Genomic DNA, 17,829 nt, shown 5'->3' on the forward strand with positions numbered 1-17,829 from the left:
CAAAAAAGGGAGCAATTATTTATAAAAAAATGTAATGCTGTCCTTTCTTTATAACTGTTCAGGCGTGCCATCACTTGTATCCACACAACCCTTTACTAGGGATGGATTCCCCCTTCCTCCAATTCTCATTTCACTCCTTAATCTTAGTGAGAAGTAACTCCCACCCCAGTTCTTCTAAAAATGCAAACAGTTTGTGCATTATTGCATGCATTATTATATTTATAAGAGTATACATGTACTATATGCATACACATTCCAGATTTTCTCAAGTAACTAGCACATAAACAGATAGCTTAGCATCTATCCACTTAAAAGTGCTGGAAAGTATTGTTAAAGATAAAATAACAAAGCATGTAGAAGGACAAGCTTTGCTGAAGCAGAGCTACCATGGCTTCTGCAAGGGATTCCTATCCTGTCTCACTAACCTTTTAGAGTTTTTTGAGTGTGTCAACAGAGGTGATTGCGTTGCAAGGTATCTCACAAAAGACTCCTGAATAAAGTTAGCAGTCACAGAATAAGAGAAATCCTCTTGTGAATCATGAATTGGTTAAGTAACAGGAAGTAGAATGTAGGAATAAATGGACAGTTCTCTGAATGGAGAGTCCTGTAAAAAAATAATAAAATAGAGTTCTCCACAGATTAGTAGTGAGACTTGTGCTTTTTAACTTGTTCATGAACCATCTAGTGTTAGAGGTGAGCAGTGAGGTGGCCAAGTTTGTTGACGATACTAAATTTGTGCTTTTATCCTGTATTTTTATATTGTGAACTGCCAATAATAATTTGTTCAGGGTCATTAAAACAAAATGTGAAGAGTCCTAAAAATACATCTCCATGTTGAGTGAATGGGTGATAACATGGCAAAGTGAATTCATTTTAAACAAGTGTAAAATGATGCATGTCAGGGCAAAATCTTTCTTAATTTCACATATACGCTGAACCAGGTAATTCAAAATCTTTCTTAATTTCACATATACGCTTAACCAGGTAGTTAGAGACAAGGAATGAGACCTTGGGGTTGTAGTAGATAGCTCATGTTGAACCAGTGCACGACAGCTGTGCAAAAGACAAATTCCATGCTAGGAATCATTAGAAAATGCAAATTCTGTACCCATTTAAAGGAGGGTAAATCTCTCTGAACTCTGTTGGAATTACTTCTTAGAAAACTGCCAATGAAAACAGTGTGATAATGCCTTACAATTTTATTATATAGTCAGATAAAATATTATTTTATTGTTTCATAAAATTTATGCACAGCTTGATTGTAAAAAAGCTCAAAGTGGTTTACAAATATATATATAGATGATAGATAGATAGATAGATAGATAGATAGATAAAGATACTGTATGTATTGTTTTGTGGATGCAGCCAGTGATATCACAGACATGGAGTAATGTATAGCTGAGACACTGTTGAGCCAGTTATTGGGGAGTACAGTACCTTCTGTGGCCGTGGAAGGCTGTGGAAGACTACAATTTTCTTGCCCATCTCACACATCCTTTAATCCCTGGATCTCTTTTCCCTTCACAGAATCCTTTGCCCCAACCCATGCTCTTAACGTTTATTAAGAATCAGTGTGGCATAGTGATTAGAGCATCAGATTAGGTGGGGGGGGGGGTGCCCAGGTCCAAATCCCTAGTAATCCATGGAGCTCACTAGGTGACTTTGGGTCAGTCATTCTCTCTTAGCCTAACCTACCTCAGAGGCATGCTGTGGTGTAGAGAGTGCAGAATGATTGAGGTCCTTGGAGAAAAGGTGGGATATAAATGAAATGTTATTGGACCCGTCCATTAAAAAAACCAACTACAACAGCCAATTGCATGCGTGTGGTTTCAACCACATCTGAGATTTCTGAATGGAAGGCAATCTTTCAAGAGCTTTCCCAGACACATGTCTCAGTATAGAGACTGTCTTTTTGGCTTCTTCCCTACATGAATTGTAAGAATGTGAACTTGGAAGCTGCTTCTTAAAGTGCTGCATGTTTGAAATGCATCACTGAGTGACTGCTATATGGACAAATTCTCTTTTTGCTTACATTTATGCAACTCGTTTGGGGAAAAAAACTTGGCTCAAGTTAAATTGAAAATTTGAAACTTTTTTTGTAAATTGCTGTGAAGATGCAAAGAAGTAAACAAATATAGAATCTGGCTCAGAGCTGCATTCGATTTGTTTTGTGAGTTTTTGCCAGGAAGAATAGGCTGCTGACTTGCTTTTTCATATGTTCCATTACAGAAGTGCAAACAGTAACCCTAAATGGTTAATGGATGTTTTGAATATATTTTTGGTTAGATTCTGTGGCTGCAGTGGGTCTTGGTAATTTTATTTTTGTGGGGGGGGGCTCACTATATTATGTGCTTTATTATGGTGGTGAAGATGTTCATTCCCAGCAATAAACAGGACTTTGAATATAGTTTTGTTCACAGGACCACAGCACAATGTAAAAATGCATGTTTCTAGCCCTCATAACTGGAGAATAAATACCGGAAACACAAAGGCAGTGTGTACCAAGGTTCAAAAGCCATAGTGAAGCTGATCTGGACTTCCAGTGATTAGTGAATACGGTCCCTGCAATGCTGCATATGTCTACTCACTAGTTCACAGACTTCAATACTTCTTAATCCTAAAATAGGGTCAGTGGGATTTGAGTAGACACATAGGATTTCAATTACATTTGTGTGTTCCCAGACACACACATCTTGGTCTGACTGTATTTGGACTATTAATTTGTTGGATCCTGTAGATTTACAAGATCTTACTGTTAACTGTTTATGTTGCATGAGATCATAATCAGCTGGTGATTCCTTGAGTGAGGGCTGGACCTTGGCAATTATTCTAGATTCTAGAACAGGGGTTCCCAGACTATGGTCTGCAAACCACTGGTGGTCCATGAGCTTCATTCAGGTAGTTTGTAAAAATATGTCAGTAAAAATACAATGAAAAACTGTACAGCATCCAGAACAGTGCATTACAATTGTTACAACAAGGATAAAAATTATTAAGTGGTCCATCAAGACCCTCAGCAATCTCCAAGTGGTCTGTCATGGGTGGAGGTTGGGAGGCACTGATCTAGAACAAAGGGATGGGTTCTTCCAACACAGGGCTGTGGACACCTTGTGGGTGGGGTTTGCTTCTGTGTAAAGCAGTGCAAGGAGGTGCTTTGATGTGTACCAAGAAGGCTCTTTATTTCTGGGTTCTCTTCAAAAAAAAAAAAAAAAGAATTAGGGAATGCACCTGCATATGATGTTGAGGGACTGAAGGAACAACTTTCTGCTTAAACCCCTTCCAGCCTTAGGTGTCCGTAAACTTGCTGATATTTTGTCTGCAGTACTTGAGATAAAAGGAAAGGCTTCTGTGGAAACTCACCTGTTTCATGCTTAGACAGTGCCACTGCCTCATCTGAATTTAAAATCAATGCATCTGCGTACTTTATCTGCTGGATATAGTGATGGGTGTGATACCTTCTCCTACTCTTCCTTCCCTGCAGTCCTCCAATCCAACCAGGAAAAAGATAAACTGCAAGCCCTTACCTTGCTGATTCTGCAACCCCCATGATTGCTCTTCTCCTTAGATGTTTGTGGTTCCTTCACTGATGGAATTAAACAGGGCTTATTTTTATTGGCGCTTTTAGGACTAAGTTGTTGTGCTTTAAGAGTATTATATCTGTCAGTCCTCTTTCTGAAGGAATAAAGCATTCGTCCCATTAGATTCCATTTTTAAAAGATAAGTACTTCTGTGAGCTTTGACTTTTAATTTTAGGGCTCTTATTTTCTTCAGCATATCCGAAACTGATATTGCTACCCAAGGAATTAACAACTGATCATAATGAAAAACAACATCCTGTAGACATAGGCAGTGCAGCCTTCCACATGCTGCCTTGTCAATTTGTATCACATCTGACCCGGGGCACCTCCTCTTAGAAGTACAAGTGCATTTTAGTAGCTGTGTCTTTGATCTCTGTCTCCAGAGACTGCTGCCTACCCCCATTCCAAGATGTCAGTTGCAATAGTGTCTCAGGTCATGTGTGAACTGGCCTAAGATATCCATTTTTTCCCCCTACAGACAAGAAGACCAGATCTTCTTCTTCTTCTTCCATCTTCTTCTATTAGTATACAGGTATTCTTGTTGCTTGCATCCTGAGCAAAGCAATGAAAGGGCTGAGTCCTCATTATATCTCTTTATTAAGAGGGACCTAGGCTATACGGTGCTAATGACGTCGTCTGTGTGTAGTACTGTGATGACAGAGAGGTGATTCACACAAGACTTTGATGGTATGCACTGCCAGCGCTGTTTATTTCATTTGGAGCTGGGGTTGGGGAATGCAATACTTTGCTTAAAATAACTTTGATAGAACTTTTAATTTGCATGTAATTTGGGTTTAGCATGAGCCAAGGAATTGCCAAGATTGCATCTTTGGGGCTCATATATCCTATATACAAATAATAAACTCGTTCTCAGAGTAAGAGTTGTTATGTAGCTAGAACAATACCATCTCGGCGCAAGAAATGAGGCAGCAACAGGCCTGGAGGAACTGGGAACCTGGGGTCCCAAACAGCCAGCAAAGGCTGAGCATGCTCAGTGGGCACAGGCTGCTCTCTGACTGGGTGGGGAGTGTGATGGAGTGAGGATTCTGGAAGAGGAGCTAGCTGGCTGACCATGAACAGGAACACTTCCCACTGCAACATTTTGTCACACTAATCTCACATTATCACCTGGGCCCTTAATTTTCTATCCTTTTAGCCATGTTCAACAGACCCTGAACATATGCAGAGTGCCTTTCTGCTCCCACTAACTATTAAAGTAAAGGTAAAGGACTCCTGGATGGTTAGGTCCAGCCAAAGGCAACTATGGGGTTGTGGTACTCATCTCACTTTCAGGTCAAGGCAGGCGGTGTTCATCCACAAACAGCTTTTTGGGTCATGTGGCCAGCATGACTAAACTGCTTCTGGCACAGTGGAACACCGTGCTGGAAACCAGATCACACAGAGATGCCGTTTACCTTCCCGCCATGGTGGCACCTATTTATCTACTTGCACTGGCGTGCTTTCGAACTGCTAGGTTGGCAGGAGCTGGGACAGAGCAACGGGAGCTCAGTCCATTGTGGGGATTCGAACCGCTGACCTTTTGATGGGCAAGCCCAAGAAGCTCAGTGGTTTAGACCACAGCGCCACCCGCGTCCCTTTTTTACCCTACTCACTATTAACCACAGTTAGTTCCCATTCGTGTGGGCTTATAGCTGCAGGTGAGTAAGACCTCCCAGGCAGGTTTGAGCCAGAAACACCCTTTTCTTTGCCATCAGAACTCAGCACTCATCACCACCTCCATTGGCACCGGTAGCTGCTTCTGCCAACACAGAGCACTTAAGAGCTTACCATTCCCTTAGCGGTGGTGAGATGTGTTAAAACAATACCAGCTTTGTCTCGCACGCCCTCACCCCACCCTTCTGCAACACATTGTGTCAGTGGCTCTCTTTGATGCCAACGTGTGTGTGTGTGTGCGCGCGCGCGCCTTACTATATAAGATTTAGCGAGAGGCAGCGTTACTTTCAACCGGGGTCTTGGCAAGAAAACCCACGCAAATGGGAGAAGAAGAGCGTAGATGGAAGAAATGTGTTTTGTGTAGTACTCCTCGCCTTGATGTCACAGGCACGGCAAGGACATCACAAGGAGGAGTCAGATTACAGTAAGAATGGGCAGTGCAGCATGCAGCGAGAGTCAATGCTAAATCAGTGAGGGATTGTATCAGGGAGAAGAAGACTGCCTTCAAAGCCCTGATCCCAAGGAGGCTCACGCTGCTCGCTCTCTCTCTCGCTCTCTCTCTCCGAGGCTGGGAAATTTCCACACTATGTAGTAGCATGAAAGCGGCTCGCTCCGCTTTGCATCGCAGCACCTCGGCGCGGGAGCTAATGCTGAACGCACAGCGCGCGGATCCTGGCTGCATGGTTAATGAGAAACATAATGTATTTTGGTAAGTCTCTCTGCTGGTGTGGCATCCTTCCTTCTGCCTCGCATCTTCTTTCTCTCCGGCAGGACGGACTGTGAACGGTCTCTCTCTCTCTCTCTCTCTCTCTCTTTCTCTCTCTGTGTGTGTCTTTCTCATTCTCCGTGGGTGCATTTTGCTGCTTTGGGAAGCCAGACCACTTCACACACACACACACACACACACACACGCAAACACACAAGCTGTTGCAAAGGAGGATTCCATTGTCTTAGGCTGCTCCGCACGCCTGTCTTTGCTCGTCGTGGCTTCGCTCTGTTTACATGCAAATAGCTCTGGCTAACGGCGAGGATCGCCAGCCCCGTTGGCGTCCCCCACCGCCCCCACCCCAAAATGAACCTGTGTGCCATCTGCAGCGAGGCTTGCGAAGCGTGGGAAGTTGGAGGCAAACTTAACGCAATAATGTACGAGCCATCGCCGCACGATCTGGGATTCTGAAGTCTCTGCGCAACTATTTTTAGCCATTCCCATTGAAAATCCCCCTTTCGCTTTGATTCCGAGAGAGGAGAAACACAATGCCTTTCTCTCTCGGCAGAGCTCTTGGCTACTTTACAGAATACTCTCCCCCACCCCCTGCAGAGATTCCCAGATCTCTAGATCTTGCCAGCCCAGCGCGCCAGGCAACGAACGCATGGTGGGGTCTGAGAAGGCTCCGGAAGGTCTTGGAGCGGTTCGAAATGTTTGTGCAGCGCTGAGTTCCGATGGGAGACCTTCCTCGGGTTTATTAGCCGCAACTGACTGCATGTCTCCTAGCAGAGAAACATGCTGGAGCTCGGATGTGTTTGTGTGTGTTTAGTAGCCTAGCACTGCAACGCCGAGAGCTCGCTTGGATAGGCAGAGACCATAGGATACAAACTACAATTTGCTGCGAGGAAAGAACTCGTGTCTTAAGAACACGAAAGGGGGAATCTCCTCTTATCCTGACTTGGAAACTAAGCTAGAGTTTATAATGCAGCTGAATGATGTTCAGTGATGTACAACTAGAAAGCAGGGGAATCCTGGGCTGGTCAGCAGCTTTCTTTCATTAAATATTAAACCACGAGTTGACTTGGCACTTCGAGGAAGTCTTCGTTGCATATTCTGCTAGGGTTATGTCAGTTCCATTTTCATTTCCAATAAATTCCATTTTTATTTCTGCTAGCATACGCCATCCTCATTCATTTCAGTATTTCATAGAGTGTTCTGCCACCTCCCCGATTTCCCTAAAGCAATACAGCAAATGTACCCTGTATTGAAAGTTGTCTGCACATCTTCCAGAAAACTTTAATTCCTTTGTAAACCTTGTCTTGTTGAAGAGGGGAAGTGTTAAATTCTTGTACATCGTTAGATGAGGAGGTGGGGAAGCAACAATTTCTTTTTATCGTCGCGGTGCCTGATATTGTCAGTTCTGTGTTTACCAAAAGGTTGCAATGAGCAAAAGTATTTTTCCTATACGCAGTTTTAAAAGTTGGGATTTCAGCTACCTGTGTTTCTCTTATTGGAGGAGTCCCCTTTAATAATGGTACTTAGATGCGCTGCTAGGGGAGCTATTAGGATAGATTTCTCTGTACTCAGTTTTGCAATAGTTCTGCCTGTGATCTGGCAAAGACCTGTGATCAATGTTATGTATGACTGCAGCTGCAGGTTTCATTGACGCTAGGTGCAAGCCATCTGCTCTGTAATGAATAAAATGAATCTTTTGGGATGTTTCTTTATGTGTGTCATAAGGGTCCGAGGGCTTAATGTTTTGTTCAGCGTGGTTTCACTGTTCAAAGTGTTCCGGAGTCTTTTACTGGATGCACCGATCAGCCATTCACAAATTAATTTGGATGTGCACTCTGATTTAAGTTTTTAATTATTTATTGCGGAGCATCGTCGTGTCACTTTATAGGGAATCTGCCGCCTAAGTGGGCTCAATCAACTAAGACTGCTGTTAGACAGCTTTTGGGCATACTTTATTCTTCCTGACCTTTCTGTTCAAATAGGGGAGGGAGTTCCTTTTCAGTAGTAGATCATGTTCAGAGCACACAGCCTAAATCCTGCTTTCTTGATTTTCTCTCGCTATTGTGGAGAGTCTCTTGTTCATACTGACAGAAGTCTAAAGCTTATAATCTCACCTGTCCCTGCTAGGAATAGAATGAAGCAGCCTTAACTTGGACAGCCTTGACCAAATAGAAGGCTGAGCACCATGAAAATAGACGTGTGAAAAGCACACATATATTTATGTAGGTTTGCAAAACTGCAACGCTAGTTCTCTTTTGAAATTTCTTTTTTCTTCTGCATCTTTTGGGTGGCTTTATGTAAAGTGTTGCTAAGCTATGTTAAAAGTTTTACTAGAGACAGGAAAATTTGTCCTGCAGGTAAACATTTTATTCACTTTACTAGGCCCTACCATTAAAATGCTTCTAATTAGGGTAATGTTATGGTGCAGCATACCACCCACTGTGTTTCAAAGCTTGAAAACAGACTAGCTAGGAACCGGCATCCTCAGCCCGCTCCAAACATTTCTATAGATTGTATGCACATTTCTCATGGCTGAAATTTGCTCCTGTGCATATGTAGCCTCTTTCTAAACCAGGGGTCAGCAGACTTTTTCAGCAGGGGGCCCGGTCCACTGTCCCTCTGGGGGGCCGGACTATATTTTGAAAAATAATAATGAATGAATTCCTATGCCCCACAAATAACCCAGAGATGCATTTTAAATAAAAGGACACATTCTACTCATGAAAAACACGCTGATTCCTGGGCCGTCCGCAGGCCGCATTTAGAAGGTGATTGGGCCACATCCGGCCCCCGGGCCTTAGTTTGGGGACCCCTGTTCTAAACTCACCTTTGGGGCACCCATTTTCGTCTCTTTATGAAATCATGGATGTAGTCAATATGTGCTATAATTGATAACATTTTATTTTCTGCTCATCAGATGCGGGTTGGCTTCTTATCTTTTCATGCATCTTTTCAAATGACTAGAGTTTATCACTTTGGTCTTCTGGTGGAATTGCAGCAGAATTATTTATTCCCACTGACTCTGTTGAGATTGGTGTGACTGTTACGTTGTTTGTTTTAATGATATTTTCAGTGGGTTGGATTCAGACTGAGCTAGTTGAACTTAGCTACCATGTGATAAAATGGAAGTTTTAAGTTGTGACTAACTTGTCCCATTGATTTCAGTGAGACCTTCGCTCACCTTAGTCTGGATCAAGTCCAGCTTTCTCAGCCGGATTTGAAATAGGAATGGGTTTAACAAACAAACAAACAAACACTTCTCTGCATAAGTGATTTAACTAGATAGCTCAGTTGGCTAGAGCATGGTCCTGATAACGCCAAGGTTGCAGGTTTAACCCCTATAAGGGACAGCTGTATATTTCTGCATTGCAGGGGGTTGGACTGGATGATCCTCAGAGTCCCTTCCAACTCTATGATTCTATGTCTAATCATGGGCACAATCAGGCAAGATGTTGTCCTACGTATGTCCCATGAATTAATGGACCGTAATGAATTTGAGCACTGTGCTCATGTGCAGCTCCAACTCCTATATATAGTATAGTACATTCTTCTACCCCACCCAGCCCAGTATTGCCAGCTCTGACTGGCAGCACCTCTTCAGGGCCTTAGGCAGAGATCATTCCTACAAAATGCTACATGATCCAATGTGGTTTATGTTGCACTCATAGAAACTCTCACAAGAATCAAGCCTAAAGCATGTAAATATTGGCAAGTAATATTTGTAGCATATTTTATATTAGATTGTTTTTTTTAAAAAAAAAGTCATGCACATCTGCCTAGGCTAATTATGGTATCTTAATCATTTAGTACTGGAAAAGGAATCTGCTGTGAACCTTCTCCACATGTTAAAAAAAGACTGTGGGTGGTTGTCAGTGCTGTGGAGGTAATATTACAAAGTGATAGCTGGGGACTTGCTCTACTCCTGTGCAGTAGATTCTGGTTCACACAGGAACATTGTTATGACTGACAGATCATTTGCTTCCAGTAGGCCTCGTCTATTTTAATAGATCTGGCATGAAGTATCTACTACTGCCGATATTTATCCTTACAGCGCGGTCGATATTATAAAGTATACTCCATTCTCCCATCCTGGGTCGTCATTTAGCACTATTGCAAGGCCCCAGGTTCACTCGTGGCATGTGAGTTTGCTGAGGTTTCAGGCAACATGCACTTCTTTCTTCGCACTCAGGAGAGATGTATCTTGAAGGAAAAGACATTTTTGAGGGGGTTTGTGAGCCAGCAACAATGTCAATCAGAATAAATGCTTCAGTAATATTACAATTACATGATCGTGCATGCTAGCTCTGAAAATCCTATAACCTCGGCAACGGAATGATGGCAGCGTGTGTATAAATCACCCCATTTTGTAGAAATGTTTTTCTAAAGAGGGATGCTACAAGAGGAACAGTCTACCCTGGCAATGCTTTCCTCTTATTGTTTTTGCTGCAGTACTGCCATGTTTGAGAAGCCTCCATTACTCTTGCTGTTCTCTCCCTGTATTTTACAGCGAAATATATAGCAACAATGTGCTTAATCTATCAGCGCCTATCTGTTCTGGGGGAGTGCACGGTCCTCTGTAAATGGAATCAGCAGAGAAATCTGTCACATTCTCCCATGCAGTTTAGCAGTTACTAGGGCCAGTTTTTCCTCTTGTTGTGAATACAGTAGTGGATATGATCTTGTCAGCCTTCATATTCCTTCATTGAATATCACTTTTTACTTCTAACATAGTTTCATAAATGAGAAATTCATGGTGGATGAGTCATGAGAGAGAGAAAATGCCCCCCGCCTCACAAATCTCAGAGGCACTTTAAAGAAAATATATATTGGAAATATGAAATAAATCACTTGCCATTTCATGGAAAGTGTTTCAACAGTTCCGATTTGTTTAGAAGAAGATGCACCGTGTATTATGGAAGGTTATATACAGGCAAAAGCTCCTCTTTCTAGTTCTGCTTATCTTCATGTATGGAAGAATGAATCAGAGCAAATCTTTAAGACGGCACATTAAAAAAATAAAATGCTTTGAGACACCATTTACACTGAGCTGTTCACTGCACAGTATTTTACAATCAACGTAAGCAATAAAACTGGGCTGTTAATACATAATGGATGTTTATTGTGAAAGAAGAATGTTTCTGAAGAGAATCAAGTTGGAGAATCATGAAATCCAAAAATATACCCCTTGGCTTGTTTCATATTGCAAAGTGTAAAGTGTGTATTCTGAAACAGGGGGTAGATAAACAGGGAGAAAGCATTTTGTGGAATACTCATTAGCAAGCAGAAACATTACAAATTCCTGTAGTATCTTCTGCTTACAAAGTGCTGTGGACATATCACATACTTGTTTATTGGACATTTCTCTGGCTGCAGGAATTTTATGAAAATATGGGAGGTTTGTTTAAAAGATAAGTTACATGCATTCTTTCGATAATGGACACTCCCAATATACCTCTTTGCAAGTGGCGAAATTGCTCAAACATATTAATTGACAGTTTCATGCTTCACAGTGGCTTCTAACTGAAACATTTATTCAAATGTGATAGTGAAGAGCTGTATTTTCCTTAAGGAAATTTCTTACTACAGTACTGTCATTAGCACCACATGCCACAATATGCTTCCCCACTCCCAACTGGAAACCATTATGCTATTACTATTACTAATGGTACTATGCATAAAATTACAATTAGCAGTATTTATATAGTAATGCTCCTTAGAGATTAAAGTTTTTCCACATATATTGTTTCATGAAACCTTCCTTCAGCCTTTGTAAGGCAGACCAGTATTATTAATTCCTTCTTACTGTTTTCCAGAGGCTGAAGAAATAATGGCCTCCTTAAAGTGACTTCATGAGTAAAACAGCAATCTGAGCCCATGATTTCAGGGCACATAGCTCATGATGTTAACCGTTATCCTTCCATAGGATTATGCGATGGGCATTGACTTTTATGTAGAGCAGTGTTATTTTTCTAGAAAAAGAGGTGCCGAAATTCACCATGAACACCTTCCTCATTCTCTTAGAGCGGCAATGGTGCACACCTGAGAGGTGCCGGAACTTAGTTCTGGCTGAAAAAAGCCCTGATGTGTACAGTAATATATATTGAAAATGAATAGTATTTTGGTTTCTGTTTCTATTTTGTGTATGTCCAGTATATATATATGTTATCTGTGATATACTTGGTAGTCATTCCTCATTTTAGTAATCCTTTAATTGTTACAGATTATTCAATATATCCACAATGGCATATCTCCTCTAAACAAAATACTGTGAAGGAGATCACAACTCATATTTGCTCAGATATTTGACCTTGAGAAGAAAATATTTGCATTTTACATTAGACTGTGAAATGCTCTTAACATTCAGTAAGAACTGTATTGCCTTGCTTTTTAAGAAATGGGCTATTACATATAATTTGCTGCAAAGATTAGTGTTACAACTGAATTTCACAGATGAATGGCAGCCTTAAGAGGAGAATAAGAGACCTCATTCTGGACAAAAATACCAAAGACCCGAAGCCCTCAAATCAAATTGCTAGGGCTGAGTATGAAAAGATGCTTCACTCAGTTGCCTCATTAACCTCATTATATGGAAGGGCACTGGAGCACAGGTCAGCCTGGTATGAACACAATGGTTGCCTAACAAATATTTGAAACTGCAGTCTGGTTGTACGAAATCAATTTTGGAGATGTTGCTGTTCCCTGTGTTGTTTGGGACTGCTTTCCCCAGTTTTTACTGCCCTCTGTTTTGTCACGTATTTGGGTGTGTCAGAAGCAGTTCCAGACCCTTCAAGTGTCTATTTTCCAGGGACATCCCTGATTTAGAGAATCTGTCCCAGTTTCTGATTTGATCCTGGAATTTTCCTTAGGACATCCCTATTTTCATTGGAGAAATGTTGGAGGGTATGGAGTTACATAACTCCTGAGTCGTCTGACGGCAGCCCTGTATAGGGAAGTTTTTTTAGTGTCTAATGTTTTATTATGTTTTTATATATGTTGGAAGCTGCCCAGAGTGCTGGGGAAACCCAATAAGATGTGTAGGGTAGAAATAGTAAAATTATCATTATGGGATGTTCCTATTTTCATCAGAGAAATATTGGAGAGCATGCGGTTTTCCCCTCCAGCCTCCAACTCATTCACAATTTATTCAATCCCACATACGCTTGTACACTACATATGCTAGTCCTTGGATCTCCATTAATTTTTGTTAGCTCAAGTAGTGTTCAAAGCATTTTACAAAATATTTAACAATACCATACTAATTGTCAAGACCAGATACAAAGAATAAACATGAAATGAAGCTAAAGGTCATGTGTTTGCATGAAGGCCAAGCATGCTGAGAGGAGTTCCATGGCTTGAGCGCTTCTGTCCTGCTGCATATACAGTGGAACCCCGGGTTACGCACACCCCGGGTTGCGGACATTCGAGTTAAGAATGCCCGCAACCCGGAAGCGTTTCCGGAGTGCGCGCAACTCGGGCATGACCCCCGGATGCGCAGAACGCTTCTGCGCACTTCACCTATGCGCAGAAGTGCTCAAAACGTGCTACTTCCGGTTTTTCGGGTTTTTTCATGCGTTCGGGATGCACACTCCCGCATTACGCATGGCGACCCGGATCGCGTGCATAACCCGGGGTTCCACTGTATGCACTAAACCATGGGTAGGCAAACTAAGGCCCGGGGCCCGGATCTGGCCCAATCACCTTCTAAATCCGGCCCGCGGACAGTCCGGGAATCAGCGTGTTTTTACATGAGTAGAATGTGTGCTTTTATTTAAAATGCATCTCTGGGTTATTTGTGGGGCATAGGAATTCGTTCGTGTCTGAGGGACAGTGGACCGGCCCCCTGCTGAAAACATTTGCTGACCCCTGCACTAAACAGTCCCTCTGCCCTGCTTTTTCTACAGCAGCTTTTGGCAATTGGCAGCGGGATGGAGGATCTCAGGCAAGAGGCAGGCAGAAAAGAACAGATGTAAGATTAGGTTCCAAAGGGCATGGAGTGGATCCCTGTGATAGTTGATACTGTCCTGGAAGAGCTCAGCCAAGCTCAGTTGGAGAAGACCTTCCAGATGCCTTGACTTTCATTCTAAGCATAGTTGATGGATATATGGATTGAAGCCTTGTGCTGGGGCCTTGTGGGGTGGCCTCTAGGAGCACTTTCTGCCTTCTGTGAAAGGAAGGGCCTAACATAGCCATCATGTTATCAAAGCAGATGATTTTGACTTCTTGCTTGAAGGGTGTGAAGTCTTCAGCCTCAGGACAGAACATGGATTATTCCTTCCCAACATAAATTACACCTCACTTTGTGAACAATATGTAGCGTTTGCCCATTCTTTGGGGATATGTTTGTATTGGGGGAGAGAAAGGGTTAATACGTTGACCAATAAGAAAGCCTGGAGGCGGAGTCTACCTGATTTTGAGGCTCAGCCCAGAGGTTTTGACAGTTTGGTTGGTTCTTTTTTTGGGGGGGGAGGTAGAGGAGTCAGAGTGAGTTAGAGTCAGGGACAAGACTGAGAGGGAATAGAGTGACAGCGTTTCGAATGTATTTTAAAACTTGTTTGGGTTTGAAATAAACTTTAATCTTCATTGTTAACTCTACCTGACTGAGACTCAATACTTCACCAGGGAACCCTGGTTTTCCCCCCACAAAATTGGTGGCAGCGGAAGAATAAAGTAGTGGTGTGCAGGTCAATAGTCCATGAAACGACTGGGGGCTCTGTATGAACGCCACCAAATAATCTCCAGATTCTCAGCTTTTGTGCTCCCTGTTTCAATGTTCTAATTTGCTCCTCACAAACACACACACCTGGAAAAATTCCTGCAGACACTCCGGTTCTCTAATTCAGTGGTACCTCAGGTTACAAACACCTCAGGTTACAAACACTTCGAGTTACAGACTCCGCTAACCTGGAAGTAGTACCTCAGGTTAAGAACTTTGCCCCAGGATGAGAACAGAAATTGCGCGGCGGCAGCACAGCAGCAGTGGGAGGCCCCATTAGCTAAAGTGGTACCTCAGGTTAAGAACAGTTTCAGGTTAAGAATGGACCTCCGGAATGAATTAAGTTCGTTACCAGAGGTACCACTGTATAGCCATGGAAGGGCCTGAGAAACGTGGAGATTGTGGAAGGCTCTTTCTAACCTAGAACTATAGGCTTTCCTGATATCAGCCTTAAAAGCCATCTCTGAACATGATCCAGACTACTCTGCTTATTTGTCCACCTATGAAAACAGTAAGATTGGCAGGCATATGGGAGAGGCTTTCTCAATGATGGCCTGATCAGGCAGGTCACACCCATATAAATATGTAAGAAAGCCTTCAAGACCTATCTTTTCTTTCTACACTTTTTGGGGGAATGGTTTTAAGGGGGCTACTGATGTGATGTTTATATTCTGTTTACACACTATTTTAGGTTGTGTTGGAATAACTATTGTTAATCCAATGGAATAATGTTATTGGTAGTTCTTAAAGTTATATATTTATGCATTTTTGTATGTTTAGCTCATACGTTTGTAGGTCAACTTGCGAGAAATATTTTTAAAACTAGTAACACACATACACACACCTGCACAGAAGGGAAGGGAGATCTGTTTTAATTCATTCATTCTCTCTCTCTCTCTCTCTCTCTCTCTCTCTCTCTCTCTCTCTCTCTCATAACCTACCCTGCACAATTTTGCTCTGCTATATTCCATATTTTTTATTTGAATTTAAACCCTCTTTTTTGGGGGGTGATGTTGCTTTCCGTAACTAGTTTCCGGCATATGCAGTCATAGAAATCAGCAGAAGATGTGACAAAATGTAATTTGCAAAGATTTCTACATCAGCATGTATATGATTTCATTCATTTGTCCAAACATTGCCCATTAGGGAGAACGTAGAAACCATTCTGAAGTATTTTCCCAGAAAAGCAGTATAATGTAAAACGAACGAATGAATAAAATGTGTAGCTACCGCTAGCAGGCACCATGATTATCAACAGCACAGTGTTGTAAAGATTCAATGCTGTTTCAGACCCACATTAGAATGGTAGCTGCTTCCAAAAAAACTTCTCATGAAGTTTGTTTCATAATTATCATGGAAATAATTACTTTAAAAACAAACAAAACCCCAAACAAAAGCAAATTGAATGCAGCAGGACCTGAAAGACATTTGCTCTGCTTTCATAACTGCCAAGAGTTAGGAAAACAGGAACTTGCAATATAATATGTCAGATCATTGGTCCATCTAGCTCAGTATAAACTGACTAGCAGCAACTCTCTAAGATATTGGACAGGAATCTTTTCCATTCCTACTTGGAAATGTCAGGGATTGATCCTAGGACCTTTTGCATACAGAGCATTCGCTCTGCCACTGAACCAAAAACCCTCCCCTGTAGCAACATTTGACTGCTGGTATGAGATAAAGGCTTCATAGTATGAATCTGAGACGCTTGCAAGGAGATTTGCCTGTAATGGCAATAGACCTGTGGTTCCCAAACGTTTTCTCCCAGTTGAAAATGGCTGAGGGTACTGGCAGACCACTTAATAATTTTTTTCTTCCTCTTGTCTCAATTACAGTGGTACCTCAGGTTACAGACACTTCAGGTTACAGATGCTTCAGGTTACGGACTCCGCTAACCTAGAAATAATGCTTCAGGTTAAGAACTTTGCTTCAGGATAAGAACAGAAATTGTGTTCTGGTGGTGCAGCGGCAGCAGGAGGTCCCATTAGCTAAAGTGGTGCTTCAGGTTAAGAACAGTTTCAGGTTAAGAACGGACCTCCAGAACGAATTAAGTTCTTAACCTGAGGTACCACTGTATAATGTACTAGGTTATTTGCTGCATGCTGCAGACCACCTGAATGAAGTCTGTGGACCTCCCTTGGATGAGTGACTTGGAGTAGAAGCATTTTTAAGTGTAGACAGATCAGCCGTGGGGTTCTGGTGTTTTTCCTTTGAAACAAATAAAGGGTTGAGGCTGGGGGACACGTACTGAGGATGGTCCCCGTGGCCCATGAAAACCTAAAATAAATAGCATTTTAAATAAAACCAAATCATGCAAGGTAAGTCTATTAGCAGTGACAGCTATATGGATGAACTACTAAGTCAAGACACCATATAACTGAATACAAACCACGGTTGTGTGTGCACTGCCATAATGAACTCCTGGTGAGCTTATTGGAGCCAGGTAGCCCGCCATGGGAAACGCATAGAAACATAGAATTGTAGAATCATAGAGTTTTATTCATTATTTTATTTATTAAATTTTTATACCACCTTATACCTGCAGGAAAGGACCCTGAGGGTCATCTAGTCCAACCCCCTGCAATGCAGGAATATGCAGCTGTCCCATACAGGGATCAGACCTGCAACCTTGGTGTTATCAGCACCACGCTCTAAGCAACTGACCTATCCAGGCCATGTTATTGGATTGGAAGGGCCCTTTGTCTGATCCAGCAGCAGCACCCCCATTCTTAAACTGTAGATCACCCTGGATAAGTTGTGGCTTAGAGTGGCTTGATTTGGGCACTGTTTGTCATTTCTGCTCCACAGTACATTTAAGTCACCCCGGGGCTTTTACAGGTACGATTCATCTTTGTCACAGACCTAGGCTGTCCAGTGAAGCAGTGTCAATGCAAGTCCTTGGGCAAGGCAAATGACAGCAGAAAATGACCACAGAGGAGGACCAAACACTCCCCGTGCCAGCTATTTTCTTCTCCAGTCATATCTCTGCCCTCCCAAAGCAGATGGGAGCAGCATGAGCAACACAAACACAAGCTCCATTTCAGGTTGATCAAGTAACAGTGGCAAATTGCTGTGTGGAGTGTGGAATACACTGCCCTAGCCAATGTGTTCCCTGCCTTAGGCCTTCCTGGATGTTTGATGAT

The 17,829-nt window shown here is 42.3% G+C and overlaps 1 protein-coding gene across 10 annotated transcripts in view; it reads left to right on the forward strand.

The window, feature by feature from the left end:
* ZNF385D (zinc finger protein 385D) overlaps nt 1-17,829 on the forward strand; it is a 403,634-nt gene that overhangs the window by 222,194 nt on the left and 163,611 nt on the right. The window contains exon 1 of one of the 10 annotated variants that reach the window (XM_033166287.1): nt 5,548-5,961. The exons of the other annotated variants lie outside the window; for them this stretch is intronic. Coding sequence (XP_033022178.1) covers nt 5,940-5,961 — 22 coding nt within the window. The 5' untranslated portion in view covers nt 5,548-5,939. Of the gene's footprint in view, nt 1-5,547; nt 5,962-17,829 lie in introns of those variants that run through there. 10 annotated transcript variants of the gene reach the window in all.

The sequence above is a fragment of the Lacerta agilis genome, chromosome 12 (genome assembly GCF_009819535.1).
Source record: "Lacerta agilis isolate rLacAgi1 chromosome 12, rLacAgi1.pri, whole genome shotgun sequence".
Classification (NCBI taxonomy): Eukaryota; Metazoa; Chordata; class Lepidosauria; order Squamata; family Lacertidae; genus Lacerta; species Lacerta agilis.